Consider the following 22,509-nt stretch of genomic DNA (forward strand, 5'->3'; position numbering starts at 1 on the left):
CCTGAGCCCTCGCTATATCTAACAGCGGTCGCCACGTATCAAAACAAAAATGACAGCGGGTCAAGCTTGTCAACTCGTTTTTCTTGTTCTTTTCCTATCCTTTCAAAAGGCATTGAGCCTAGAAATTGATCTAGGAGGAATCTGGAGTATTCATAATGGGAATGGAAGTATATCTGTTTCAGGAACTGTCCCGGGATCGGTTCATATGGCTTTATACAAAAGCGGAACCATAGGTGACCCTTACTTCCGGTTGAACGATGTCAATTACAGGTGGATCGCATATGATAACTGGACTTTCTCCAGGACGTTTGATGGTAAGTACTTTATTTTCAAATAAAGAAATTAACTGAGATACTTGATCCAAGCACGGGCTATAGGATGATTTGACTTCGAAATGAAGTCTAATGACTTGTTAGTGTTGAATAAAGCACGTATCCCTATTTTCACTAGGGAATATCGGGAAAAATAGCCAAAAATAAGGGGAAATCGTGGATAAACAAGTTTAGATGTCAGCATGGGCTCCTGTTACATAACTTTAACACCTCTACTGGTTTATATTCTGGATCCGATTCTGGATATTTCACTTCAAGTCCTTGGGACGCCACGGAGATCTCAAGCCGTTTTGCGGCCCGCCCTCCTCACCGCAGCGATGAAATTATGCTTGCTCACGGGGTCATCCGTTCGCAATTGCCTTGGGCTCGCGCTCCTGTTATCTTAGCCTTATCCTGAGGCATTGTTCACAGCTTACCCTAGTGAGAATATAACTACTTCAACTGGATGTCGAGTAACTCATTTACCAGGTAGTGGGGGTGGTTGCACAGCACGTCGTTTGAAAGGTCGCAAGCTCGTAGGGACAGAGCTCGCTGTAGGAGCAAAACCAAGGCAAATACATGCTTTATTCAACACTAACAAGACATTAGACTTCATTTTAAAGTCAAATTATCCTATAGCCCGTGATCCAAGTGCTAAACTTTTGTGTGTTTGTTGTTTGTTTGGATGATAAATGCATAATTGCACTTTGATTAAGATAATTAAATTTCCCAAAGTGCATTCCTAAAGTTGAATTTTTAATGCATGAAATGAACTTCTAAAGCAAGATCTATCAGAAATGCTCTACTTAGGGAAAATAGCCAATACCCCCCCCCCCCTCCACTAGCTTTTCATCTAAAAATATTGAAATTGGAGGAAAATATACAGTAAGGTGCTAACCATTACGGGGAGGTAGCAGGTTTTTTTTTTCTTGTTTGATATCGGCTGTAAATCAAACTGAAATTATAACCTTTCTCTCTTGCAGTATCTGAGAAGGTTCTTTTAAAAGACAAAGCTGTACTCGTTTGTAATGGATTAGACACTGTGGCCAATGTATCAGTCAATGGAAAAATTGTTGGACAATCAAAGAGCATGTTTTTGCAATATGTGTTTGATGTGAAGCATGCCATCAAAGTAGGACAGAACACCATTGATGTGTCCTTTACATCTGCCATTACTTATGCAAAAACAAAAAGCCTCCAATATGGCTCTGATGTTCCACCTGATTGCTCAGTTCCAGTACAGCGAGGAGAATGTCACCGGAATTTTATAAGAAAAGAGCAAAGTTCTTTTAGTTGGGTAAGCTGTTTTTCCCCCATTAAAATAGATACAAGCTTCAAGTAAACCACATTTTATCTTGTAATTCAGCACCCCTACTGTAAGGAAGGTGATGACCTTACAAATTTATTACCTTATTGTTTTGATCTTATAGTTTCATTATAACCTCTTTACAGGACTGGGGGCCAGCATTTATACCTCAGGGTATATGGTAAGTATTTTTGTTTCAAAAGTGCTTTTTACATATATCCTATTTCATGGTTATTTTCTGAGAATATAACTTTTTATCTTTATATCTTTTCAGGAGAAACATATCCTTGCAAGCTTTCAACTCTGCTAAAATAAGGAATGTCATGGCGTCAACTACAAAAGGTATGCATGTTTAAGCTGATGTATTTTCATATATTTTTCTTTGCCTTTTAAAGAAATTGTTAATAATAATATTGGGCTTAAAAGACAGGTACGAGCTGCCTTCCATCCACTGGCCTAAGGCCATACAGCAAGATTAACCTGTTTATCTTTTCTAATAATCTTTTTAATTGGTTTAAATGTTATCAGAAGATAACACAGGTAGCCCATGGACTTTAAACCTTACAGTAGTGATGGACTTTGCCAAAGAAGGAACTAAAGGAAAAATATTTGTCAGCATACCTGAGATCCCTTTTAGTAAGTCATTTGAGGTAGTAGCTGGCACCACAGGGACTCAGCACCTTCGACTCACCCCTGTTGAGTTCTCAGCCAAGGGAGTAAAGGCGTGGTGGCCTAGGGGGTCTGGTGAACCCACGCTATACACCATTAAGGTAATAGGAGCTGGCTTCTACTGTAAGTAAATTCTAGAGAATATAGATAAGCATGGCTATTTTATTGTGTCAAACCCCTTGACCATTAGTTTGTGCAGTATCATCTTCTTTGGCCATGCAAGGTGCATACCTACCTTTAAGCCACTTGCCACCTGCCTTTAAGCCACCTGGGCTCTCGGCTATGCCAAGGAATTACCCATGCACTCTGCTTTTTTGATGACTGAATCCACCAATGTATGCCCATGGTAAAAAAAAGGGGTGAGAATTTAGGGTCAGATCCAGAATCTCTAAAAGGAATTTCCCATCACAAAGGGGGGCACCAATATATTAAACATATAGCAAAGTATCAATTTGTGGATTTGAGCTCCTATATATAGTTTTCTCCCAAAAACGATTTAGCATGTGAAGGGTGGGAGCCAGTGAAACAACCTTTTAGAAATTAGTATGTGGTGGTGATAAAGATGATTGCTTTCAGCTTAACAGATGCTGCTTGATTCACAGGTTACCTTCCAAAGTAATGACCATAACGAACAATGTCAGCACAGTGTGAGGACTGGCTTCAGGACAGTAAAACTTGTTCAGCAGCCTATTAAAGGTGCCCCAGGTAATGTGTGTTTACAGCACAACTCAATAATCAAATGGTTGACTTGTTTGTGGTTAGAGACCAGGGGTGCATTCAGGAGTGCCAAAAGGGGAAAGTGAAACAAGGATTTAATAGGGGGGGGGGGGAGGGTCATTGTTCTTTTGTGGATTTTCTATACTTCTTCATATGGTGATGATGGTGATGTTGGTACTTTGCGAAGATGATGATGGAAATGTAAGTTATGATTATTGTAGTTATGCTGGTGCGTATTTTATTGTTGTTGACAATAATGTAATGATGAATCATCATAATGATAATGGTTATGGAAATATGATGATAAGAATGCTGATGCTGATAATATTTATGAGGATAACATTATATTTCCCTATTGTACATTGTTGTTATATTTCTTTCCAGGTTTAGGGTTTCATTTCGAGATCAACAACGTGCCTCTTTTCCTGAAGGGAGCTAACTGGGTTCCAGCAGGTGAGAACAGCAAAGTATAAGATACAGCTGCTTCTGATGATGATGGTAATTATGAATAGTAAAGATGATGATGGCTGTTGGCATGCTGGCTGCTGATGGGATAACACTTGAGCCTACAGCAAGGCAACACGGTTCATGTCCATGTGCTGTTCCAAATACAAATCCGGGCAAATAAACATGAAGCAATTGACATGGTTCATTTGCATGCATTTGTATTAGGAATGGCACATGAAAAAAAACAGTATTTGCCTATATCAGTGAGCTACTTATGACTTCTCTTACAGATTCTTTTGAAGACCGAGTGAACAGATCTGTACTTCACAACCTTCTTCAATCATCAGCAGATGCCAACATGAATGTGCTCAGGAATTGGGGAGGCGGAACCTACCAACATGACGAGTTCTACGCCATTGCTGATGAACTAGGGTTTGTGGGCATTTTCGATGTGTTATTATTAACCCAATCAGGTATTGCTTATATTGACCACTCTCATTGAAAGAATAACAATATACATATTTTGGCATGTGATTTGTATCCTCCTTCTTTTGTGCAAGCACCCTCATTCACTTTGTGAAGTGTTTGTCATTCACTTAAAAGTGTTTGAAAATAATGTTACTATTTCACTCATCATTTGATGAGTAATTCTCCATTGAGATTTTGTTATCTGTCCATTGACAGACAAATAAGTTTCTTTCTCATGTATAGTGCTACTTTCTGTGCGTGTTTTCAGGCTACTAATCTGGGAGGAGTTTATGTTTGCCTGCTCCATGTACCCCACTGACCAGGAATTCCTGGACCTTGTCAAGCAAGAGGTCATATATCAGGTAAGCGATGCCATTAGCATAGTGTGGTATTCCGAGAGTGCCGCGATAGGTTAGTTTAAAACAGGTCTCGCCTATCCAAAGGAACAGGTTTCGAATCCAGATCAGGTTGACTTGGGAATTTTTCAGAGGTAAAACCCCCCGGCCTTCTCCATTGGAGACTGAGTATCCTTTGTCTTTTCAGGTAAGGAGGGCTTCCATCTTTTGTCGCACTCCATTAACCTGTGTTTGGGGCGTAAAAGAACCACTGGGGACGCTACCCTTGGTAGTATCTTCAGTGACAGTTCTAAGTGCTATCTTTACGTAATTCGTTTTTTCATTGAAACCAGCTTTGCTCCTAATTAGTCTTGCGCACTTTTGTGCCTTCTATCATAGCGTGTGTTTGCCTGTTGCTTTTTAAGGTAGAGCGACTGAGTCATCATCCATCCGTATTTGTCTGGAGTGGAAATAACGAAAACGAGCAAGCCATTGCCGAGAACTGGTACTAAGACTTGTTATGTTACCAGGCCTTGGCCAGAAGTGAATGGTAACTGGGTCAAACCTGATTATCAGGCTTTGCAGCCGAATTGGGAGGGTATAATTAATTTTGTTCAGTCCCTCTCGGCCCCATATCTACACGCGGTCTCTTTTGTCTCCTTTTTTTATGTGTGCTGCTCTGTGTTTTTACTCACTGAAATCTCTACACAACAAAGTGTAGATTATTATAGTGTTATGTACCATGACTGAGCTAAGAGCCTCGGCAGGAGCAGATCTAACTTTTGCTAGAGGAGATTATTTTTTGGCTTTTTGACAAAAATATCTCTTTTTATCCGCCTTTTGTGTACGATAGATAGATAGATATAGTTTTATTAGCAGCTTATACACACAAGTACATGACTGTCATGCTAACAAACATTAATATAAAAAAAAAAACAAGTAACACAAAAGTCCGGCTACTTTTATACTACCCATCCCTCCCCCCCCCACCCAATATTCCCCCTTTCAGGGTATCCTGTGGTTTGAAGGTTTCCTAGCCGACCAGTTATTTTTTTAGGTACAAAACAAACCCAAAGAAATCGTTCTTCATCGCAGAGTATGTTAAGGTAAGCATAACTTTCTTCTCTGTTCTATTTTTTGCTTTTTGCAAATGTTGTAGGTACGTATAAGTCGTATGTCAACTGGAATCTCTTTACCCACAAAATTATTTCTATTCCCACTATTCCCACCAAACAAGATAGCCTATATTTGTTAGTCTATTTTGTTTACTCGCTAGAAATATCGAAATGGGTGCTTTCCCGGGAATCGCTATTATACGAGTGCGCTATATGGCGGCCTGATTAACGAAGTGTAGGAACATTGATTTTTTTTTTAAACCTCAATCACTTGTACTCCTATGTTCATAATTTTTATGTGCTAGCTTTACGTGGATACAATTCAATCGACTTTGAAGATAATGGATACAAGTCGTCCCTATATCGTCTCTTCGCCATCAAATGGCTTGGAAACTAAACGGGAGGGATGGGTTGCCAAGAATCCAAAAAGTCCTTTCTGGGGAGATGGTGAGTTTAGAGGTGACACTGAAGTCGAGAGATGGAGGAGCAGGCAGGCAGGGAGGGACACTTGGCGGGGAGGGGGAAGACGGTGATTGAAAGGATGGGAAGGGATGCCATGGTTGCAGCAGGGAAGGAGATGAGAGAGGAATGAGGTGGCGACGGTGTTGGAAAGAGGAGGAGGATGTAGGGAATAAGTAGGGTGAGTAGAGAAGATACCGTGGTGGGAGTAGGCAGGGAGATGGGGAGAAGAAAAAGGTGGTGAAAGTGTTGGAAAGGAAATATCATGGCAGGAGCAGGCAGGGAGGAAAACTAGGAGAGGAGGGGGAAGACGGTGCTTGAAAGGATGGGAAGGGATACCATGGTGGCAGCAGGAAAGAGGATAAAAGAAGAATGAGGTGGAGACGGTGTTGGGAGGAGGATGTGGATAATAAGTAGTATTTAATGGAGAGACTGGTGGGAGTAGGCAGGGAGGATGGAGAGAAGGAGGTGGTGAAAGTGATGGAAAGGAAGGTGGAATGGGAGGAGATGGAGAAGTGTAGGAGATACCATTTTGGTAGCAGGCGAGGAATGATAGAGGAAAGAGGTTGCGACGGAGCTGGTAAAAGGAGGAGAAAGAGGTGGTGGTGGTGGTGGTGGTGGTGGGGGGGGGGGGGGGTAGATACCATGACAGGAGTAGGCAGGAAGGAGCGGGAGAGCAAGGAAGGGACGTTGGAGGGGGTAGTATGACAAAAAGAAAGAAGAAGGGGATGAGGATAATAAGGAGTGTAGGAGGAAGAGGAGGCAAGAAGGGCTATTGTAGAGATCTTATGCGGTAAAGTATAAGTTGTATGAGATAAATAACGTTAGAGATGTTGAAAGGCGAGGGACAAAAAGAATAAAAGGAATTGGGAGCTAAATAAGCAAGAAATTGATATAAGACGTATTATATCTTCCTTCCATTTTTTAAAGTTCATTTCTACAACTACACTATGGACTGCTTGAATGTCAGCGGTTACCCCAAACCCAGATTTGCATCGGAATATGGCGTCCAGTCCTACGCGTCATTTGAGACCCTTGCGCCAATTTCTATTGAGGAAGACTGGCACTACAACAGTTCATTCATGGATCACAGACAGCACCATGCCAACGGTAAATTACCTAGACGGCATAATTGGTACAACCATATGAATATGAATAACTATATGAATTGGAGAGATGCCAGGTTAAGGTTAGGGCTTCATTACTGATTTCAATTTCTCCGTAAAACAAAGGTGTGCAAAATGGAGTCTAGTCTACCTGCATTACCATAGAAATTACCTAAAGTGATTAACCTGATACTCGGCCATGGTTGCCGGCTAATTCGGGTGATCGGTCCTCGCTCTCTTCGTAAATTGAGATCTGGATAAACGAACATTTATTTATGGGAATAAAGGGGATTTATTTCCCGTTTGTTGTCTTTTTATGCGACTAGTTAAGTGGAATGCCACAGGTTTATTGAAAGTCCCCTTGAAAAGATGTGATAATGACTTTGTGTTATCTGAAATGTGTACCATACAGGGAACGAAGAAATGTTGAATCAAATCAAGAAGCATTTCAAGATACCTTCGTCAGAAAAGTCACTAAAAAGGTTCAAAGATACACTTCACATGACTCAGGTAAAATGTATGAGAATTTGGACCATGCCAAGCAGATCGCATGTATACTTAATTTATGATAATTGCTTATAGTTATAAATTACTAATAGTGCATATCTGACGATTTAAGTTAGTAGCAAATTAGGTGTAAGGAAATCAGCCTTTTTAGATACAGGTAATAACTATTTCAGGAGGATTCCGGTTCAGGTGTGCTCTGAAGTATTTCTGTTCCTCACCGATTAGCTAGTGGTATTGATGCCATTCAGATGTTTCTCTTCATTGGCTTCCTACACAAAAATGTCAAGGTAGCCACGGAAGCGCGCGTCGTATCAGATAGTACATTTCTCGCATCCTTATTGGCTTGCTTCACAAAACTGTCAAGGTGGCCACGGTAACGCGCGTCGTATCAGATAGCAAATTTATCGCATCCTTATTGGCTTACTTCACAAAACTGTCAAGTTGGCCACGGCAGCGCGCGTCGTATCAGATAGCAAATTTATCGCATCTTATTGGCTTGCTTCACAAAACTGTCAAGGTGGCCACGGTAGCGCGCGTGGCACTGTATTTCATATGATGCAATACATGTACCTTTTTGCATTTGTTATTGTTCTTTGTTCAGATAATGCAAGGAGTTTGTATCAAGGCAGAGTCTGAGCATTACAGAAGGATGCGGAGCGAACTTGCTCAAGTACGTTTGCATAATAACCTGCTATAGTCACGGATTTCCTGTGCTTGGAGGTAAAGCTCTGGGTATAGCTTTCCTGTGACGTCAGGAACTAGACAGAAGATCTGTAAATTCGTGACAATTCACCAGGGACGAAAACACGATAAATCTTACGCCTTTTATACGCCTTTTAAAGTATTATCATAATATTTTGCATTTCAGGGACAGGGAAACACAATGGGCGCAATTTACTGGCAGTGAGTGGTTTCTGTTATTTCATCGGGATTTTTATTAGAATGTGAACTGAGGTATTTTTTTTTTGTTCACAGGTTGAACAGCATTTGGCAATCGCCATCATGGTCATCCCTTGAGTATGGGGGGAGATGGAAGGTGAGTTTGAAGGCTACTGTCTGGACGGTCAGGCAATGCTATAGACAACTATCGTGTTAAATGTCTGATCCTATGTCTACATTAGCCTGCTATGTAAGCAACACAAATAGTATAGGAAGGCCTTGCATTTTCTGGTGTCCCGTGGATGTCTTTCTGTTCGATGGTCTGTCCTTATTAGACACTTTTGACTAACTGTGGTTATATTCACCCCATTTTACAGGTGCTTCATTACTACGCAAAAGACTTCTTTGCTCCTGTCATCAGCTCAGCTTACGAAGAGGACGGAAAACTGAAGGTTTACATCATCTCGGATCGGGACAAGGTACAACTGCTAACCCCCACCCCCTGAAAATTTGTTTGGCTTTATACAGGCGCATACCCAGGATTAGCTGAAGGGGGGAGGGGTGGGGGGGCATATGTATCTTATGGAAAAAGCATAGTTCTTTAAGACTGTTTAATAAGAAATGACCTTCTTTTTGGCCGCCAAAGAGGGGTGCGCGCGCACCCTGCGCATCCCCCTGTGTACGCGCCTGTTATACCCCAGGCTCCGGGTTTAAGAGGGTATTTATCTTTTATAGAAATTACACATTCATCATTCCCTGCGTCGTGTCAAAAGGTAACAAAGGATATTCGCGTTTGAAAGCGATCGTTAAAGGCCTCTAGAACCATCCTAGTTAAAAAGTTAGCTTCGCTTTAAAACGAGAGCTTGATTTATACGATTCTAGATGGCGCAGGAATACTGTGAAAAGAGAATAAAATAAAAACGAATAAAATTAGTTTGTAGACATATATCATTATTTTATTTAGAGCCATAGTGCCTGTAGATTGAGGGACTGATATTTGACGATTGCATTTGCTCCAACCACATTTTCTTTTAAATGTATGCATGCCAGCGGTTTATAAATTACAGTAACGCGCGCTTTCTTTATCTCAGCCAATTACAGACGGCCTCTTACTGGTATCGATGCGGGAATGGAGCTCGCTTACTCCGCTGACTACGTGGAAAGTGAAGTTTTCCGTGAAGCCACAATCTTCGGTGAGTTTATCTGACGCATGCGCAACGCTTGTGATTCAATTGGTCTCGTCCCCAGTCTTCTCCTCAGTTAAAGATATCCAATATTTTGTTTTTTTCTGCACCTCTTCAGGAACATGTGTGGGATAAATTAATCGACGAACTCGTGAAGCAGAGCTCCTGTCCTAGTCGTGCCCACTGTTTCATTACCATGACAACCACACAAACAAGCACGAAAATCTCTATTGCGCCGACCAACACTTTCTTCTTGTCGCCATGGTCAGCGGCCGTTGGCATGAAGGATCCATTACTCAAGGTTTGTCCATCAACCTCGATCCCAGGGTCTTCTCGGTAGAAAAAAATGCGTCCATTTAAGAAAATTTCCGCTAATCCAATTAATATGGGTGTTTCTTGTGATTTGGTGTTTTGTTCCTTTACAGTTCATGTACTTCGGTCTTTAAAAGCATCAGTTTTGTTTAGACGCTATTTTAAACTTTTCGACCAAAAAGACCCTGAAGTCAAAGTTGTAATGCATGAGTCAACGAAAACCCCGACCCCCCCCCCCCCCCCCACCCCGGGACAAGGTGGGGATTAGACAAAACCCTTGGCCAAATCTCATTTAATGTCCCCACCCCTGGGGACACAGTCCAATAGCGAATCTTTACCAAATGCCCCACCCTGGGGACACAGTCCAATAGCGAATCTTTACCAAATGCCCCACCCTGGGGACACAGTCCAATAGCGAATCTTTACTAAATGCCCCACCCTGGGGACAGGGTTTTCAGTAGCTGGCACATCTTGGTTAACCTGAAAATAAAAATACAATGTGGTTTAGTGTATTTTTATTTACTACTGTACTATTTAAATCCTACCAAAACCTTGTTTTTGTAGAACAAAAGTTAGATGGGCATTTTTGAACATTTCAAGTAGTTTTGTCATGTTTTTTTTTATCGTGGAGAAACCACCGAGGACCACCAAAATCGGTCACAAAAACGAAAAATATTTATCACAGATTGTAAATCAAGACTGTTTTGAAGTTATTTAATGCTTCTCAAGCAAGGATGGCTTATATTTTACTCTGATAATTTGAATAACAAAAGCTACTCACCTTTGACTTGTTCAACCATGAAGAACGCACATGAGGGACGAGATTTCATTCGGGTTGCCGCTGACCTTCATTCGCAGTCTCAGGCCAAATCCCCACCTATGCCTGACCCCACGGGCAAGTTAAATTGCGAAACGCTTCCAATGCCCCACCTACTCGGGAATAATTTCACAACAAATCCCCTACTAATCCCCACTAATCCCCACCTCGTCCCGGGGTGTGTGTGTGTGGGGGGGGGGGGGGGGGGGGGGGGTCGGGGTTTTCGTTGACTCATGCATAAGGTCATGGTCTTCTGAATATTTCCCAATATGGCGGATGAGTCCTGCAATTCATCTTCATCTCAATAGTCGTATAGGTATAAAATGCTAAAAAAAACGTGGAAAAATATACCTTGCAATGTGCGTCAATTGAGCATAAAGATGTTGCCACCTTCGTTTCCCCCTAGATTTCAGATATTCACCGGTCATCGAAGACAGGTATAGCATTCACAGTTAGTGCCCAGGCTCCCGCGGCTTTCGTTTGGCTTGCATCCGGTATAATGAGAGGTCGCTTCTCCGACAATGGCTTTCACCAAACAGAGAAGGTGAAAAAGGTAGGTAATGTGCAGGCGCGAAAACCCCTCCCCCCTGGCTGCCAAAAAGTGGGTCATTTCTTGTAAAGGAATCTTCAAATACGGTGCTTCTTCCATATGATACCTGTGACTGCGCACCCCCCACCCCCCCCCCCCCCCCCGGCCAATCCTGGGTACGCGCCGGATGTGACACAGTTGTAAAATGAGGGGTGTTGAATGGCTTAATGGCGCTTGAAAACTATAGCTAGACTGTCTAGATCACGTTAGATAGAGAACAACACCTCTATGTTAGAGGTCATGTGACGTCACGTGGTCTTACATTGTGTTGTTTATTTCAGGTGTTAAGATAGAGAACAACACCTCTATGTTAGAGGTCATGTGACGTCACGTGGTCTTACATTGTGTTGTTTATTTCAGGTGTTAAGATAGAGAACAACACCTCTATGTTAGAGGTCATGTGACGTCACGTGGTCTTACATTGTGTTGTTTATTTCAGGTGTTATTTCATCCCTGGGAGAACCTGACTATTGATGAGTTTACACGGTCCCTTCAAGTGTCTTCTCTCTACGACATTTACCACTGAACACGTGAGCTGGTATCGTGCTGAACATGAAAATAATTATTTTTTTTTGCGATAAATAGCTTTACCTGACGACGTGTAAAAAGAGAAGACGACTCAGTAAAATGAGATAAGCTCGCTTATGTCTCGATCTGACGACGTTTGAAAAGCGAAGACGACTCAGTGAATTGGTATTAGCTTGTTTAATGTCGTGGCCTGACGACGTGTGAAAAGAGGAGACGACTAAGTGAATTCGGACGTATTCGCCTTCGAATAAAGGGAATAAATCATTGGAACACTCGAGACTCGCTTGTTTTTTAGAAAGATCACCATTGTCATCATGGAAAAAGGGATTAAGCAAACGAAAGATCGAGAAAGGGAATTTCGTCAATTAATATTTTCGTAGGAAAATGCTTTAAATACAATACAAAAATAGTTTTATATAAATAAGATATAAATAAATAAAGTGGACAGCCAGATACTTTACACTACAGCTTTTTGTGTACTATAACTTATAGCAGGGGCTCATATTTCTGTAGAAATAATAACTAAAGCGAAAATCGAGGCGCATGAGACGTATAACAGCTGACAGATCCATCAGGTGATCTCAAGGGATCATGCAACACACATGGCATTTGTCAAGTTATCGCTTATTACACCTCTTCGTGGACACTGTCAGCTGGAGTCACGTGGTCTGTGAGGTCAACCTGGGTTATAAAAGATCAAATACAAGCAAGATCATGAGACCCCCAAGAAACAAAAAAACAAAGTTTCACGGTCGTCGAGGGCGGGACTTTTGCACTGCACACACAAGTAACTATCTGTGTTCGCTAAAGAAGAAATAAGGGTCTAGCTGTATTGTTGTTTCTTTAGAAGTATAGACTCTAGTTATCTTATAGTAACTTGTTTAGAATTAAGAGCTTATTCTTAGCGTTAAGGTACTTATTTCGGTCTTGTTTTGCAATCCGTCACTGTTGTCCTTGCTTCATCTCTCTACTGTCGGTCGTCATTGTATTTGTACTCGTCGTTAACCGTCATTTCCCCTCCTATTGTTCCCCTGGTCATACCTGATATCTCGTATGCGCCTGAAGTGTAAACAACACAGCATCGTGGATGGAAACGAATAGGTGGTCATTATTAAGGCTAGGTTCCAGACCCCCTGCTTCAAGCTGCTTGCGTAGATGATCTGTTGAGTTATCATGTTATACTTCACAAAAGTGTGTATCGATGAGCGTAATCCTTTTTTATTATAGTCACGCGCGCTTTACTTGTTTTCCCGTCAACAGGTTTCCCGCTTCAAATGCTAAAGTTCCCTGATGTTCACGCGCGTCTAACCGATTGGCTAAATTAAAGTATGGTAAGGCTTTCTCTGTTTGTCATGCTACTACACTCCGTTGACTGACGTGGAGAATGACAGTGGAAAGAGAAAGGGGAGGAGGAGGTTGGGGCTCTTGAGAGGAGATGCGGGCTGTTGCAGCAGATAGGAAGAAATGGAGAAGTGATCTGAAGGCCCTATTTTGGTAGCTTAATGTTACCACACGTCTAAACTAAGGATCTCCGTCGACCGATGTTGAGGATGATAGTGGAAAGAGAAAGGAGAGACGGTGGTTGGGGCTCTTGAGATGAGGTGTGGGCTGTTGCAGCAGATATGGAGAAATGGAGAAGTTCTCTGAAGGCTCTGGGTCACGAGGCATTCGGAGGAGAGGTAACCGGTCGACTCCTTAGATTTATGATCTCTTTAATACAAGCACTAATGCTGAAGGCCGCTATCCTGAATAAGGTATGGATAAGATGGAACTTACGGACGTGTTTCTGGTAATACTCACATGAGCAGGCCGCCAGATACACGTGAACACCTCGTGAATAAGGTAAGGGTAAGGTAGAACTTACAGACTTGTTTCTGGTAATACTCACATGAGCAGGCCGCCAGATACACGTGAACACCTCGTGAATAAGGTAAGGGTAAGGTAGAACTTACAGACTTGTTTCTGGTAATACTCACATGAGCAGGCCGCCAGATACACGTGGACACCTCGTGAATAAGGTATGGCTAAGGTAGAACTTACGGACGTGTTTCTGGTAATACTCACATGAGCAGGCCGCCAGACACACGTGAACACCTCGTGAATAAGGTATGGCTAAGGTAGAACTTACGGACGTGTTTCTGGTAATACTCACATGAGCAGGCCGCCAGATACACGTGAACACCTCGTGAATAAGGTAAGGGTAAGGTAGAACGTACAGACTTGTTTCTGGTAATACTCACATGAGCAGGCCGCCAGACACACGTGGACACCTCGTGAATAAGGTATGGCTAAGGTAGAACTTACGGACGTGTTTCTGGTAATACTCACATGAGCAGGCCGCCAGATACACGTGAACACCTCGTGAATAAGGTATGGCTAAGGTAGAACTTACGGACGTGTTTCTGGTAATATTCACATGAGCAGGCCGCCAGACACACGTGAACACCTCGTGAATAAGGTATGGCTAAGGTAGAACTTACGGACGTGTTTCTGGTAATACTCACATGAGCAGGCCGCCAGATACACGTGAACACCTCGTGAATAAGGTAAGGGTAAGGTAGAACTTACAGACGTGTTTCTGGTAATACTCACATGAGCAGGCCGCCAGATACACGTGGACACCTCGTGAATAAGGTATGGATAAGGTAGAACTTACAGACGTGTTTCTGGTAATACTCACATGAGCAGGCCGCCAGATACACGTGGACACCTCGTGAATAAGGTATGGATAAGGTGGAACTTACAGACGTGTTTCTGGTAATACTCACATGAGCAGGCCGCCATACACACGTGGACACCTCGTGAATAAGGTATGGCTAAGGTAGAACTTACAGACGTGTTTCTGGTAATACTCACATGAGCAGGCCGCCAGACACACGTGAACACCTCGTGAATCGCCTTCTGTGATGATCTGCGTGGGGGAATAGTGAAAATTAATGACATGACAGTGTGTTTACTGAGCTTGGAAGTGCCAGATAAGTGACGCGGGAACCCTGTCGGTATTCTGGTCATACCCTCGACACTCAGTTCCACCCGGGAATTATAGAGATTGTGGGGCCATGGGATAAAGCCATGAAATAAAGCTTTTTAACTTTTGGGCTTTTTAAGTCATAAAGGAAGTTCACACTTCAAGGAAAAACAAGAATTTTGAAATATTCATTGATTGATTGATTGATTTGACGCTAGTATTTTTTATTCACTTACAGTTTTTATTGCCGTTATTCCCACTGAGTCAATGAAGGTAAAGGCACTGGCGTCCACTATCACTGCTTTAATGTTGGCGTTAACGCCCTGTTCTCGGTTGGTCCTCTTAGTAGTATCCAAACTCTGAAAGCAAGTGAAACACACATATGGTGTACCTGTGTGGTCATTACATTTCCCGCCAAAACCAAAGGGTTCCCAAATACCTCTTTTTCCGCATTAAGCTCCATGGTGACCTCTGCCTCATCGGTCGTTATGCCAGGTATACACTCTCTTTTGGTCGGTGTAAGCGGGTTCATGAATGACATGATACGTTCCTTGATGAATCCAGCGTTTGCAAAGAACAAGGACGATTCAAATCTTAGGATTTTGACATTCGGGATCCCTGCGGCTTGGGGGCACTCTTGAGTATCACGATACAGCTCCGTGTCTTTAATGTGCCCAAGAATAGAGACGCGGGGTCTATAAGAGTTAATCAAGTGGAGTTATCAGGACATTATAAGAACATTATCACAAAAAAAAGGATTGGCTCGCTCGCCTTTTGTATGAACCTTGCCGCCAACAAATGTAGGTCCCGAAGAATTTGTGAGGCATTTCCGAAGAACTGGCAATCCTCATATGCCCAAATACTAGAGCCCGAAACATTACCGATAACTTTCAAAAGTATTGACGATGCTTATATGTCCAATATAAGTAACAACCCGAACATTGACATGGACTGACCCATGGTGACGACGGATTTTGAAACTGCCGATGACTTTCCGAAGTACAGACGATGCTTTTACGTCCAATATAGGTAACAACCCGAACATTGACATGGACCGCCCCATGGTGACGACGGGTAATTTAAAAATTCCCGGGAATTTACGAAGAACAAACCATCTTTACATGCCCAATAAAATTACAGCCCAAAAAGTTACCTGGACTGACGTATGATAACGACGAAGATAGTCGTGATGACACCAAGTCCTAGTCCCAGGTCCACTCCGAGCAGAATGACGCCAAAGCACGTGACAAACCACGTGACCTACACATAGTTAAAAAGATGCAGGCGAGAAATGAGGTTTGGAGATTACGTGTGTTGTGACCCACGTTAATACATTGGTATCCGATCTATCAGCAAATAAATTTGGATTTAAACGAATCCAGGTTTTTTGCTAGAATGGCTAGAGATCGAGATCAAGGGGAACACTTGCTTTTTGTATTGATTTTTCAATTGAAATATGTAGAATTTAATCAGTGCTCGATTTCCGAGCTGTCCCGAGAAATATTACTTGAATCCTACCGGTGAGGTAAACGGAGTTTTTATCTATTGGCACCAGTGAGATGGTCATGAAAAAAGCGAGTGACCTTCTTGGGCTCCTGGAGGTTTCTTACCGCGTCCGTCCGACAGATGCACCAGAGCTGTCTTAAACGGGCAAACTGCTTCAGAAGACCAACCAAGTTAGCGATCACCACAGCTGCTAAGATCGCCTGAAAAAGCATCGCGGCACACAGCGTCATTTTAAGTTCTCATTTACCTAACCTATTTGGCAGAACTTATGTAGTATGGAGAAGATTTGGAGCTTATCATCTTACCTTTACTCCTTTACTCATTCCATAGTATAACTATGCTCATGCGTTTGACAGTTACGAATGAGGTTAGAAGAAGACTGTAGTTGATCATCTTACCTTGGGCAAGTAATAGAAAAGCGGTGCCATGAAGAGTAAGACCAGTAAGATCAGACAAATCACCGGAATGCTGCACAGCTAAAGGGCAGGACAAATAGGCGTTTAAAGGCGTTGGACTGATACGATACCCGTGAGTGGTGCTAAAAATCGGTACTTCCATTAAGCCATAAGAGCAGGGGAACACGGGATGATTATCTTATGCTCAGACAGGCCCCTAAGTCAGTGGAGACGACTTGTGTGACAATCGGGGGCTTCAACACACAAACATAACGTGGACTCTCTTTTATAACATTTAATTTTTCTCAAAGGCAACATAACTGACATGTATATCCTCTCCCAGTTCAGCCACTGTGCAGCGCCGCGGGTTAATCGACGGCAAGAAAAACGTGACAAAGAAATATCATGGCTCTTGGGTTATTTTTTGGAACTATTAAATGTGTTAAGCATCATAAAGCACTTTTTGTCACATTCCCCTTGTCGTCACCGTCGTCCATACACTGACCTGAGTGCTGGCTAGGTTTTCTTGTACCACTGTGCGAGCCAGGGCGTTGCAGATTGGAAAGCACGAGAAGAAAGATCCGCCTACGTTACACATGCCATACGCTAGTAGCTCCTACGAGCACAAGTCATGAACACAACATGAAAACTCAAGATAGACCCGCCTACGTTTACCATGCCGAGAGCTAGTAGCCCTTACAAGTATAAGTCAGCATAAGTCAGCCTGTTGATACCTGATTTGCGTCCACAGTCTGTCCGTTCTTCTTCGCGAACATGCGAGCCAGCGATATGTTAGTTGCAAAGATGACGACCGATATGACGAAGGCGTCAGGAACGATCGTGCGCATGCGTTTGAAAGATGGGATGCTGATCGGTGGAAGGCTGAAGAGTACAGAAATAAGCTATAAAACCAGTCTTCTGGCTTCCGCAATTTAAAATCTTTGAAGCGTTTTCAATGGCTAGCACTGGAATGGCTTCCACACGCCGCCTCCCACAAGGCGCTGCGACCACAAAAAGCCAGAAAGCAGTTCAACAGAAATAATTGACTACAGCTCGCAGTATACTGAAAATCGCAGTAAGTGTAGTAGTAGAATCATGTAATGATATGAATGATATAATAAGAATAACATTTAAACTTTTCCTGAATAAAAAAACCTTTTATTCTTGACTTTTTCCTTAAGAACAGTAGACCTTCGCTTACCCTTTAGGAATTTCGCCAAGGACTTTGACGCCAAACTCATCACTGAGAGATGCACCATAAGATATCGCAGTACCAAGCGCGACCTGTGTATACGAGTGGGAATCAAATGCTGCCTTCACATAATGACATAACGTTATCCGCTAAATTTCTCATTCAATGCATAATGACATTCGTTGCTGTAAATAGCTCTTACCACAAGAAGCTCCGCTGGAATAGGAATTGGCAATCTCTTCTTGTACTTTTCATTGATGAACTTCAGGGTGACGAGAATGACAAGGCATAACACACCGGTAATAATGGCCCCAGGGTTAGATGAAGCTATGAACTTCAGCATATGGGCTGCTACCTAAATAATCCAAAAATATGATCATGATTCTTGGAAGCAGAGCCGTGTATACCAAGCCCTCCCCCTCCCTTGATCAGCTCATTTACGCGAATAACGGAGGATATCGTTTAAAAAAGTCAGACCTCTTGGAAAAGTTATTTTGAAGTCTTCTTGCTGATAGAACATCGAGATTTTAACTGTTTACAATAAAAAATAATGGTGGATCGACATTCTTTAATTACCATTGTAAATACTTACCTTGATTGAGGCAAATGCACCAGTGTTTTGCGGTACCACTTGGCCAAAAATGTGTTTCAACTGGCTCAGAACTACTAGCACGGCTGACCCAGTGGTGAATCCACTGATCAGAGGGTCGGATAGGTAGGTCGCCACGAACCCTAGTCTGCAAAGACCCATGAGGATCTGTAGGGAAGACAATCGTGAAGTTACTATAAAAGTGACAAACACTAGTCAACATAGGCCCCATTAGAACCTAGGGGAGGGGAAAGGGGATGCTTATGCTAATAATCATCACCTAATGATGTTAATATGATAATAATGACGATGACATGATGATTATGGAGATGACCATTATGATAATAAGATTATGTTAACATGGTGATGACATTTACATACATGATGACATACTTCTGCTAATGATGATGTTGCCATTATGGTGATAATGATGATTAATATGATGAATGTTAATGACGATCCTGACGTTCGAGTTCTGTGAATGACTAACATACCTGCATTATCCCAATCAATAGAGCAAGAGTTACGGCAATCTCCATTTTCCTGCTATCCAGCTCACTCCATGGACCGACCATAGGGGGCTGTGATGAGGAGGCATTGTACGGGGCAGTAATGGGCGTGGTCAGGGGTGTGGGGGTATAGCTCTGCACCTCCCGCTCACTGACTTGTGCAACCATCAAGCAAATTACTGCAAAAGACCCTGTGGTAATGATAGAAGGAATGATGTCAAAAAGAACCGTATCTAGCTGGGACAGTTGACTTTTGTAAAGTGGGAATTTCACCAGGTTCCTAAACCCCCACCTTCCACAAACAACACCCCGACTAGATGTTCTAGCTATAGCTATGGCAAAGGGAATTTGATGGCCTCTCAACCTTCAAGGTAGACAAACCGTTAGACAGCGCAATTTTGTCTTTTTGCTGTCCCTTGTTACGGACAGACCTCCGCCATCTTTGCATTCATTTTGTAAAACCACAAACCTTGTGAAAGGTACTTGGACGTCCCCATCAGCATGTAGATCATCACGGGTATAAGAGCAGTGTAAAGCCCTGTTACAGGAGGCAAGGAAGCCAGCATAGCGAATGCAAGACCTAACATTCAAACAAAAGTAAAGTATGACTGAAAGGGGAATCTTAGTTTGGGTAAAGACAGAGTAAAGTAAACATTGCGACGCGCGCTACCGTGGCCAACTAGACATTCTTACTAAGAAAGCCAATCGAATATAGGAAGATGGGGCTGTCGAAAAATAACTAAAATCATCTCTACCAAAATCTCCGTCTTGCAAGAAAATTAGTTAATTGATACCTTTTACAAAAAATATAAGATTTTATGTCTTCATCATTGTGTGCAGCCGTCCTTAGTTCCAGTATGAGTGGACTTCAGACTAACGTTAAAGAATGGCGATCAACCATTCCTCTGTTACTGTTTACAATTTAGAATACAGCAGTTTCTTTGCAAAAAAATGTAAAAACTAACCATTCACGATTGAAGTTTGATAGTTTATTAATGATATTTGATTGGAACTTTCTCAGTCAGTCGCTTAAATTAGCCGATGGAAATGGATTTTTCGAGTCAGTCCGTATTGTGCAGGAGTTGTAGAATGGCGGCGTGATTAGGGAAACTACATTATCGTATGCATATTTTTTTATATGAAAACTGAGAAACTTACCCTGTGGAATATGCATGACTCCTACAGTCATTCCTCCAGTTAGATCAGCGACGAATTCTTTCCTGAAATTATACTTGGGTAACCATTGTACAATGGGAAAAAGCTTTTCAAGCGTTTCCAAGGGAGAGCATGTCATTCCTGTCACTTTACCAGTCACTGATGTAAGGACACGTTTTCGAAGAGAGCGGTTTTCGAATGTTTTTTTTTCATGCTTGCCATAGAAGTCACCGAACTGCCCCTCCGTAAGCGCTGATCTTTGGATGTCGATTTGATACTGTGGATCTACTGTCTTTCGCGGCACTAGAGATAAATTCATCTCAGATTGGATGTAGACCTTAGATGCTCGTACTTGAAGGTGCGCCACCAAAAGCAACTTGCACGATTAATTCTCTGCTTTTAACCCGTTTTTTTACTTAATTAAAATAACATGCAAATCGATTACCATTTCCGTGCCTAAGTAAACGCGTTTCCTTAGCGTCAGTGTGCAATAATAGCCCATTTACAAGTTAGCATTAGCGAAACGGAATTAACCGAATATCACTTTAAAGAGCTCTTAATAGAACTCTAAATTTCTTTATAATCAAGGCCTCAATATCAAATTTCTCGGTATAAACATTTCCAGTGGGAAAATCGATCAACAATTGCATGCATTACTTTAGAACTCGCTCACAAAAATGACACACAAAGATCTTATTGTTCTGGTTCCTGTTGCCTTCGTCTGTGAGACCACCCTGAGGTGAGAGTACAAAAAATAAAAGCACACCGCGCAGCGAGATCATGCAGAAGACAAATAAAAAAGATAATCAACTCAGTCAGAATCGTATTATCGTGTAGAAAAATCAAACAGAAGCTTTACCTTCTGCCACCAGCAAGAAATGTAATCGTGCTCTCGATATTATATTGGTGCTCTGCTTTTAAATTAGCTTCCATCATGAAGCGTTTTGATGAGCACAAAATTTCAAGCATTAAGTATACATTGAATATTTCAATTCCTCGATGGGGAAAAAAACTATTTCTATGTTTACCAATAATGAGATAAAAATTTAAAAAAAAAAATGAGCTAAGGGAGTTTCTTTGGGTTGTAGTTAATAAATATCCAAGTAGGCCAACACATTTTATTTAAATTCGCAGACTCCTTTGTCTGTATATCCCGTTGTAAGTGAGAAAATTAACAAAAAAACGGGATTTCTGCTTGAAAACCTTGACCCCACGCTAGGGGCTTAATCTGATCAAAGTCTCGAAATATTAGTTAGTCAATTTTGTATTTTATACCTCTGTTATACCTTCATTAGCAAAGCGGTCGAAAATGTTCTTTTCCTTTCTTTTTTTTTTGTTTCGCGATCTATAAACGAAAAAGGCAGTAGTCAAGACGTCGCTAGCGTGGTTCCTTTAAACTGGGAGTAAATGGATGTGAACAAATCGGGTTTTTTGAAAGATTTTGTTTGGGTTCCTTTATTAAAGGATCATTGTTAAGGTGTAAGAAAAAAGTATTAATTCGTCCAGTTTTAGCGGATATCAATAGTTCACGGTTTTGATTGAGAATTTTAAATTGACTTTTACGTACAATATAAAGATAATTCAAAGACTGATTCTCACTATCCTTGAGGCGTGTTAAAAAGTTTAAGGCCGCATTATCACCAGTTTACTTCCGGAGGTCCGACGGAAACCTCAACCGTTAAAAGACAAAAGAATCTATTAGAATCCGAGATATTTAACAGGTCATCCGCTTTAAATTATCAATCACATCCTCAAAGAAACTTCCAATAGACACACTGCTTCCAATATTTTGAAATATTTTTCGCGTTTTCCGTTAAAAATCAACGGATATTGTTACGTATTTGGCCTGCAAGAATTTTTTTACCCATGCAGGATATATTTTTTTTCGTCCACCAATTGGTGCAGGATCTTTTTTTTAAAGCACACCCCCTAAAAAAATAAAACTAACAAATAAGTAATATAATAATAACAAATAAATAAAGAAAATGGAAATAGATGCTTTCTAATACTTGGTATTTTTATAGGACAACAACATGGAGTCAGACAACAGAACTTTTGGAAATAGAATATATTTAACAACCGTCTCCTGTAAGCTTATGCTCTTTACATATTTTACATCAGGAGATCAGTAGTATCTGCACTTGGGCAAAACGTTATCTATGATTGGTCCCACAAATACCATAAACTACACGACACAGCTACCATTCTTGAAAAATAATCACATTTAAACCTGTATAAATACTCAGGTTCTTTAGTGAGGTAATTCTTATTTACGAAAAATATTGGAATTGTCAGCAAAATGCGTTATTGCTGTTACTTGTTGGTATTAATTCTCCTCTATTTCATGTTCGCACTCAATTAAACCATCATCATCAACAAAATCCCCTACGTTATAATTTCCATCACAACTACCATCATCCATCACCACTTTTACCCTTTCCACCAC

General features: G+C 41.6%; 2 protein-coding genes across 3 annotated transcripts; one reads left to right on the forward strand and one right to left on the reverse strand.

Moving 5' to 3' along the window:
* Positions 1–24: 24 nt before the first annotated feature.
* On the forward strand, positions 25–12,214 carry LOC116604623 (beta-mannosidase). 2 transcript variants are annotated; one of them, XM_048733829.1, is made up of 22 exons: positions 25–314; positions 1,295–1,608; positions 1,764–1,798; positions 1,892–1,959; positions 2,146–2,387; positions 2,889–2,991; positions 3,388–3,456; positions 3,741–3,882; positions 4,187–4,280; positions 4,679–4,758; positions 5,311–5,359; positions 5,674–5,815; positions 6,758–6,937; positions 7,346–7,443; positions 8,042–8,110; positions 8,309–8,343; positions 8,416–8,476; positions 8,697–8,798; positions 9,411–9,512; positions 9,622–9,804; positions 11,039–11,185; positions 11,661–12,214. In XM_048733829.1, exons 1-22 carry the CDS (start codon positions 50–52, stop codon positions 11,745–11,747), a joined length of 2,667 nt encoding a protein of 888 aa, XP_048589786.1. In that variant the 5' UTR covers positions 25–49; the 3' UTR covers positions 11,748–12,214. The 2 variants fall into 2 exon arrangements, with proteins under 2 accessions (XP_048589786.1, XP_048589787.1); XM_048733830.1 differs by having other exon boundaries at positions 2,149–2,387.
* LOC5522110 (solute carrier family 26 member 6) lies at positions 12,106–20,718 on the reverse strand. Its single transcript, XM_001641704.3, has 16 exons — positions 20,067–20,718; positions 19,378–19,488; positions 18,894–19,099; positions 18,403–18,567; positions 18,013–18,165; positions 17,820–17,902; positions 17,353–17,500; positions 17,124–17,234; positions 16,622–16,699; positions 16,328–16,423; positions 15,871–15,977; positions 15,157–15,412; positions 14,954–15,076; positions 14,606–14,660; positions 12,791–12,909; positions 12,106–12,430 (listed from the first exon to the last, which is right to left on the reverse strand). Exons 1-16 carry the CDS (start codon positions 20,380–20,382, stop codon positions 12,377–12,379), a joined length of 2,181 nt encoding a protein of 726 aa, XP_001641754.2. The 5' UTR covers positions 20,383–20,718; the 3' UTR covers positions 12,106–12,376.
* Positions 20,719–22,509: the final 1,791 nt, after the last annotated feature.

This window comes from Nematostella vectensis, chromosome 10 (genome assembly GCF_932526225.1).
Source record: "Nematostella vectensis chromosome 10, jaNemVect1.1, whole genome shotgun sequence".
Classification (NCBI taxonomy): domain Eukaryota; kingdom Metazoa; phylum Cnidaria; class Anthozoa; order Actiniaria; family Edwardsiidae; genus Nematostella; species Nematostella vectensis.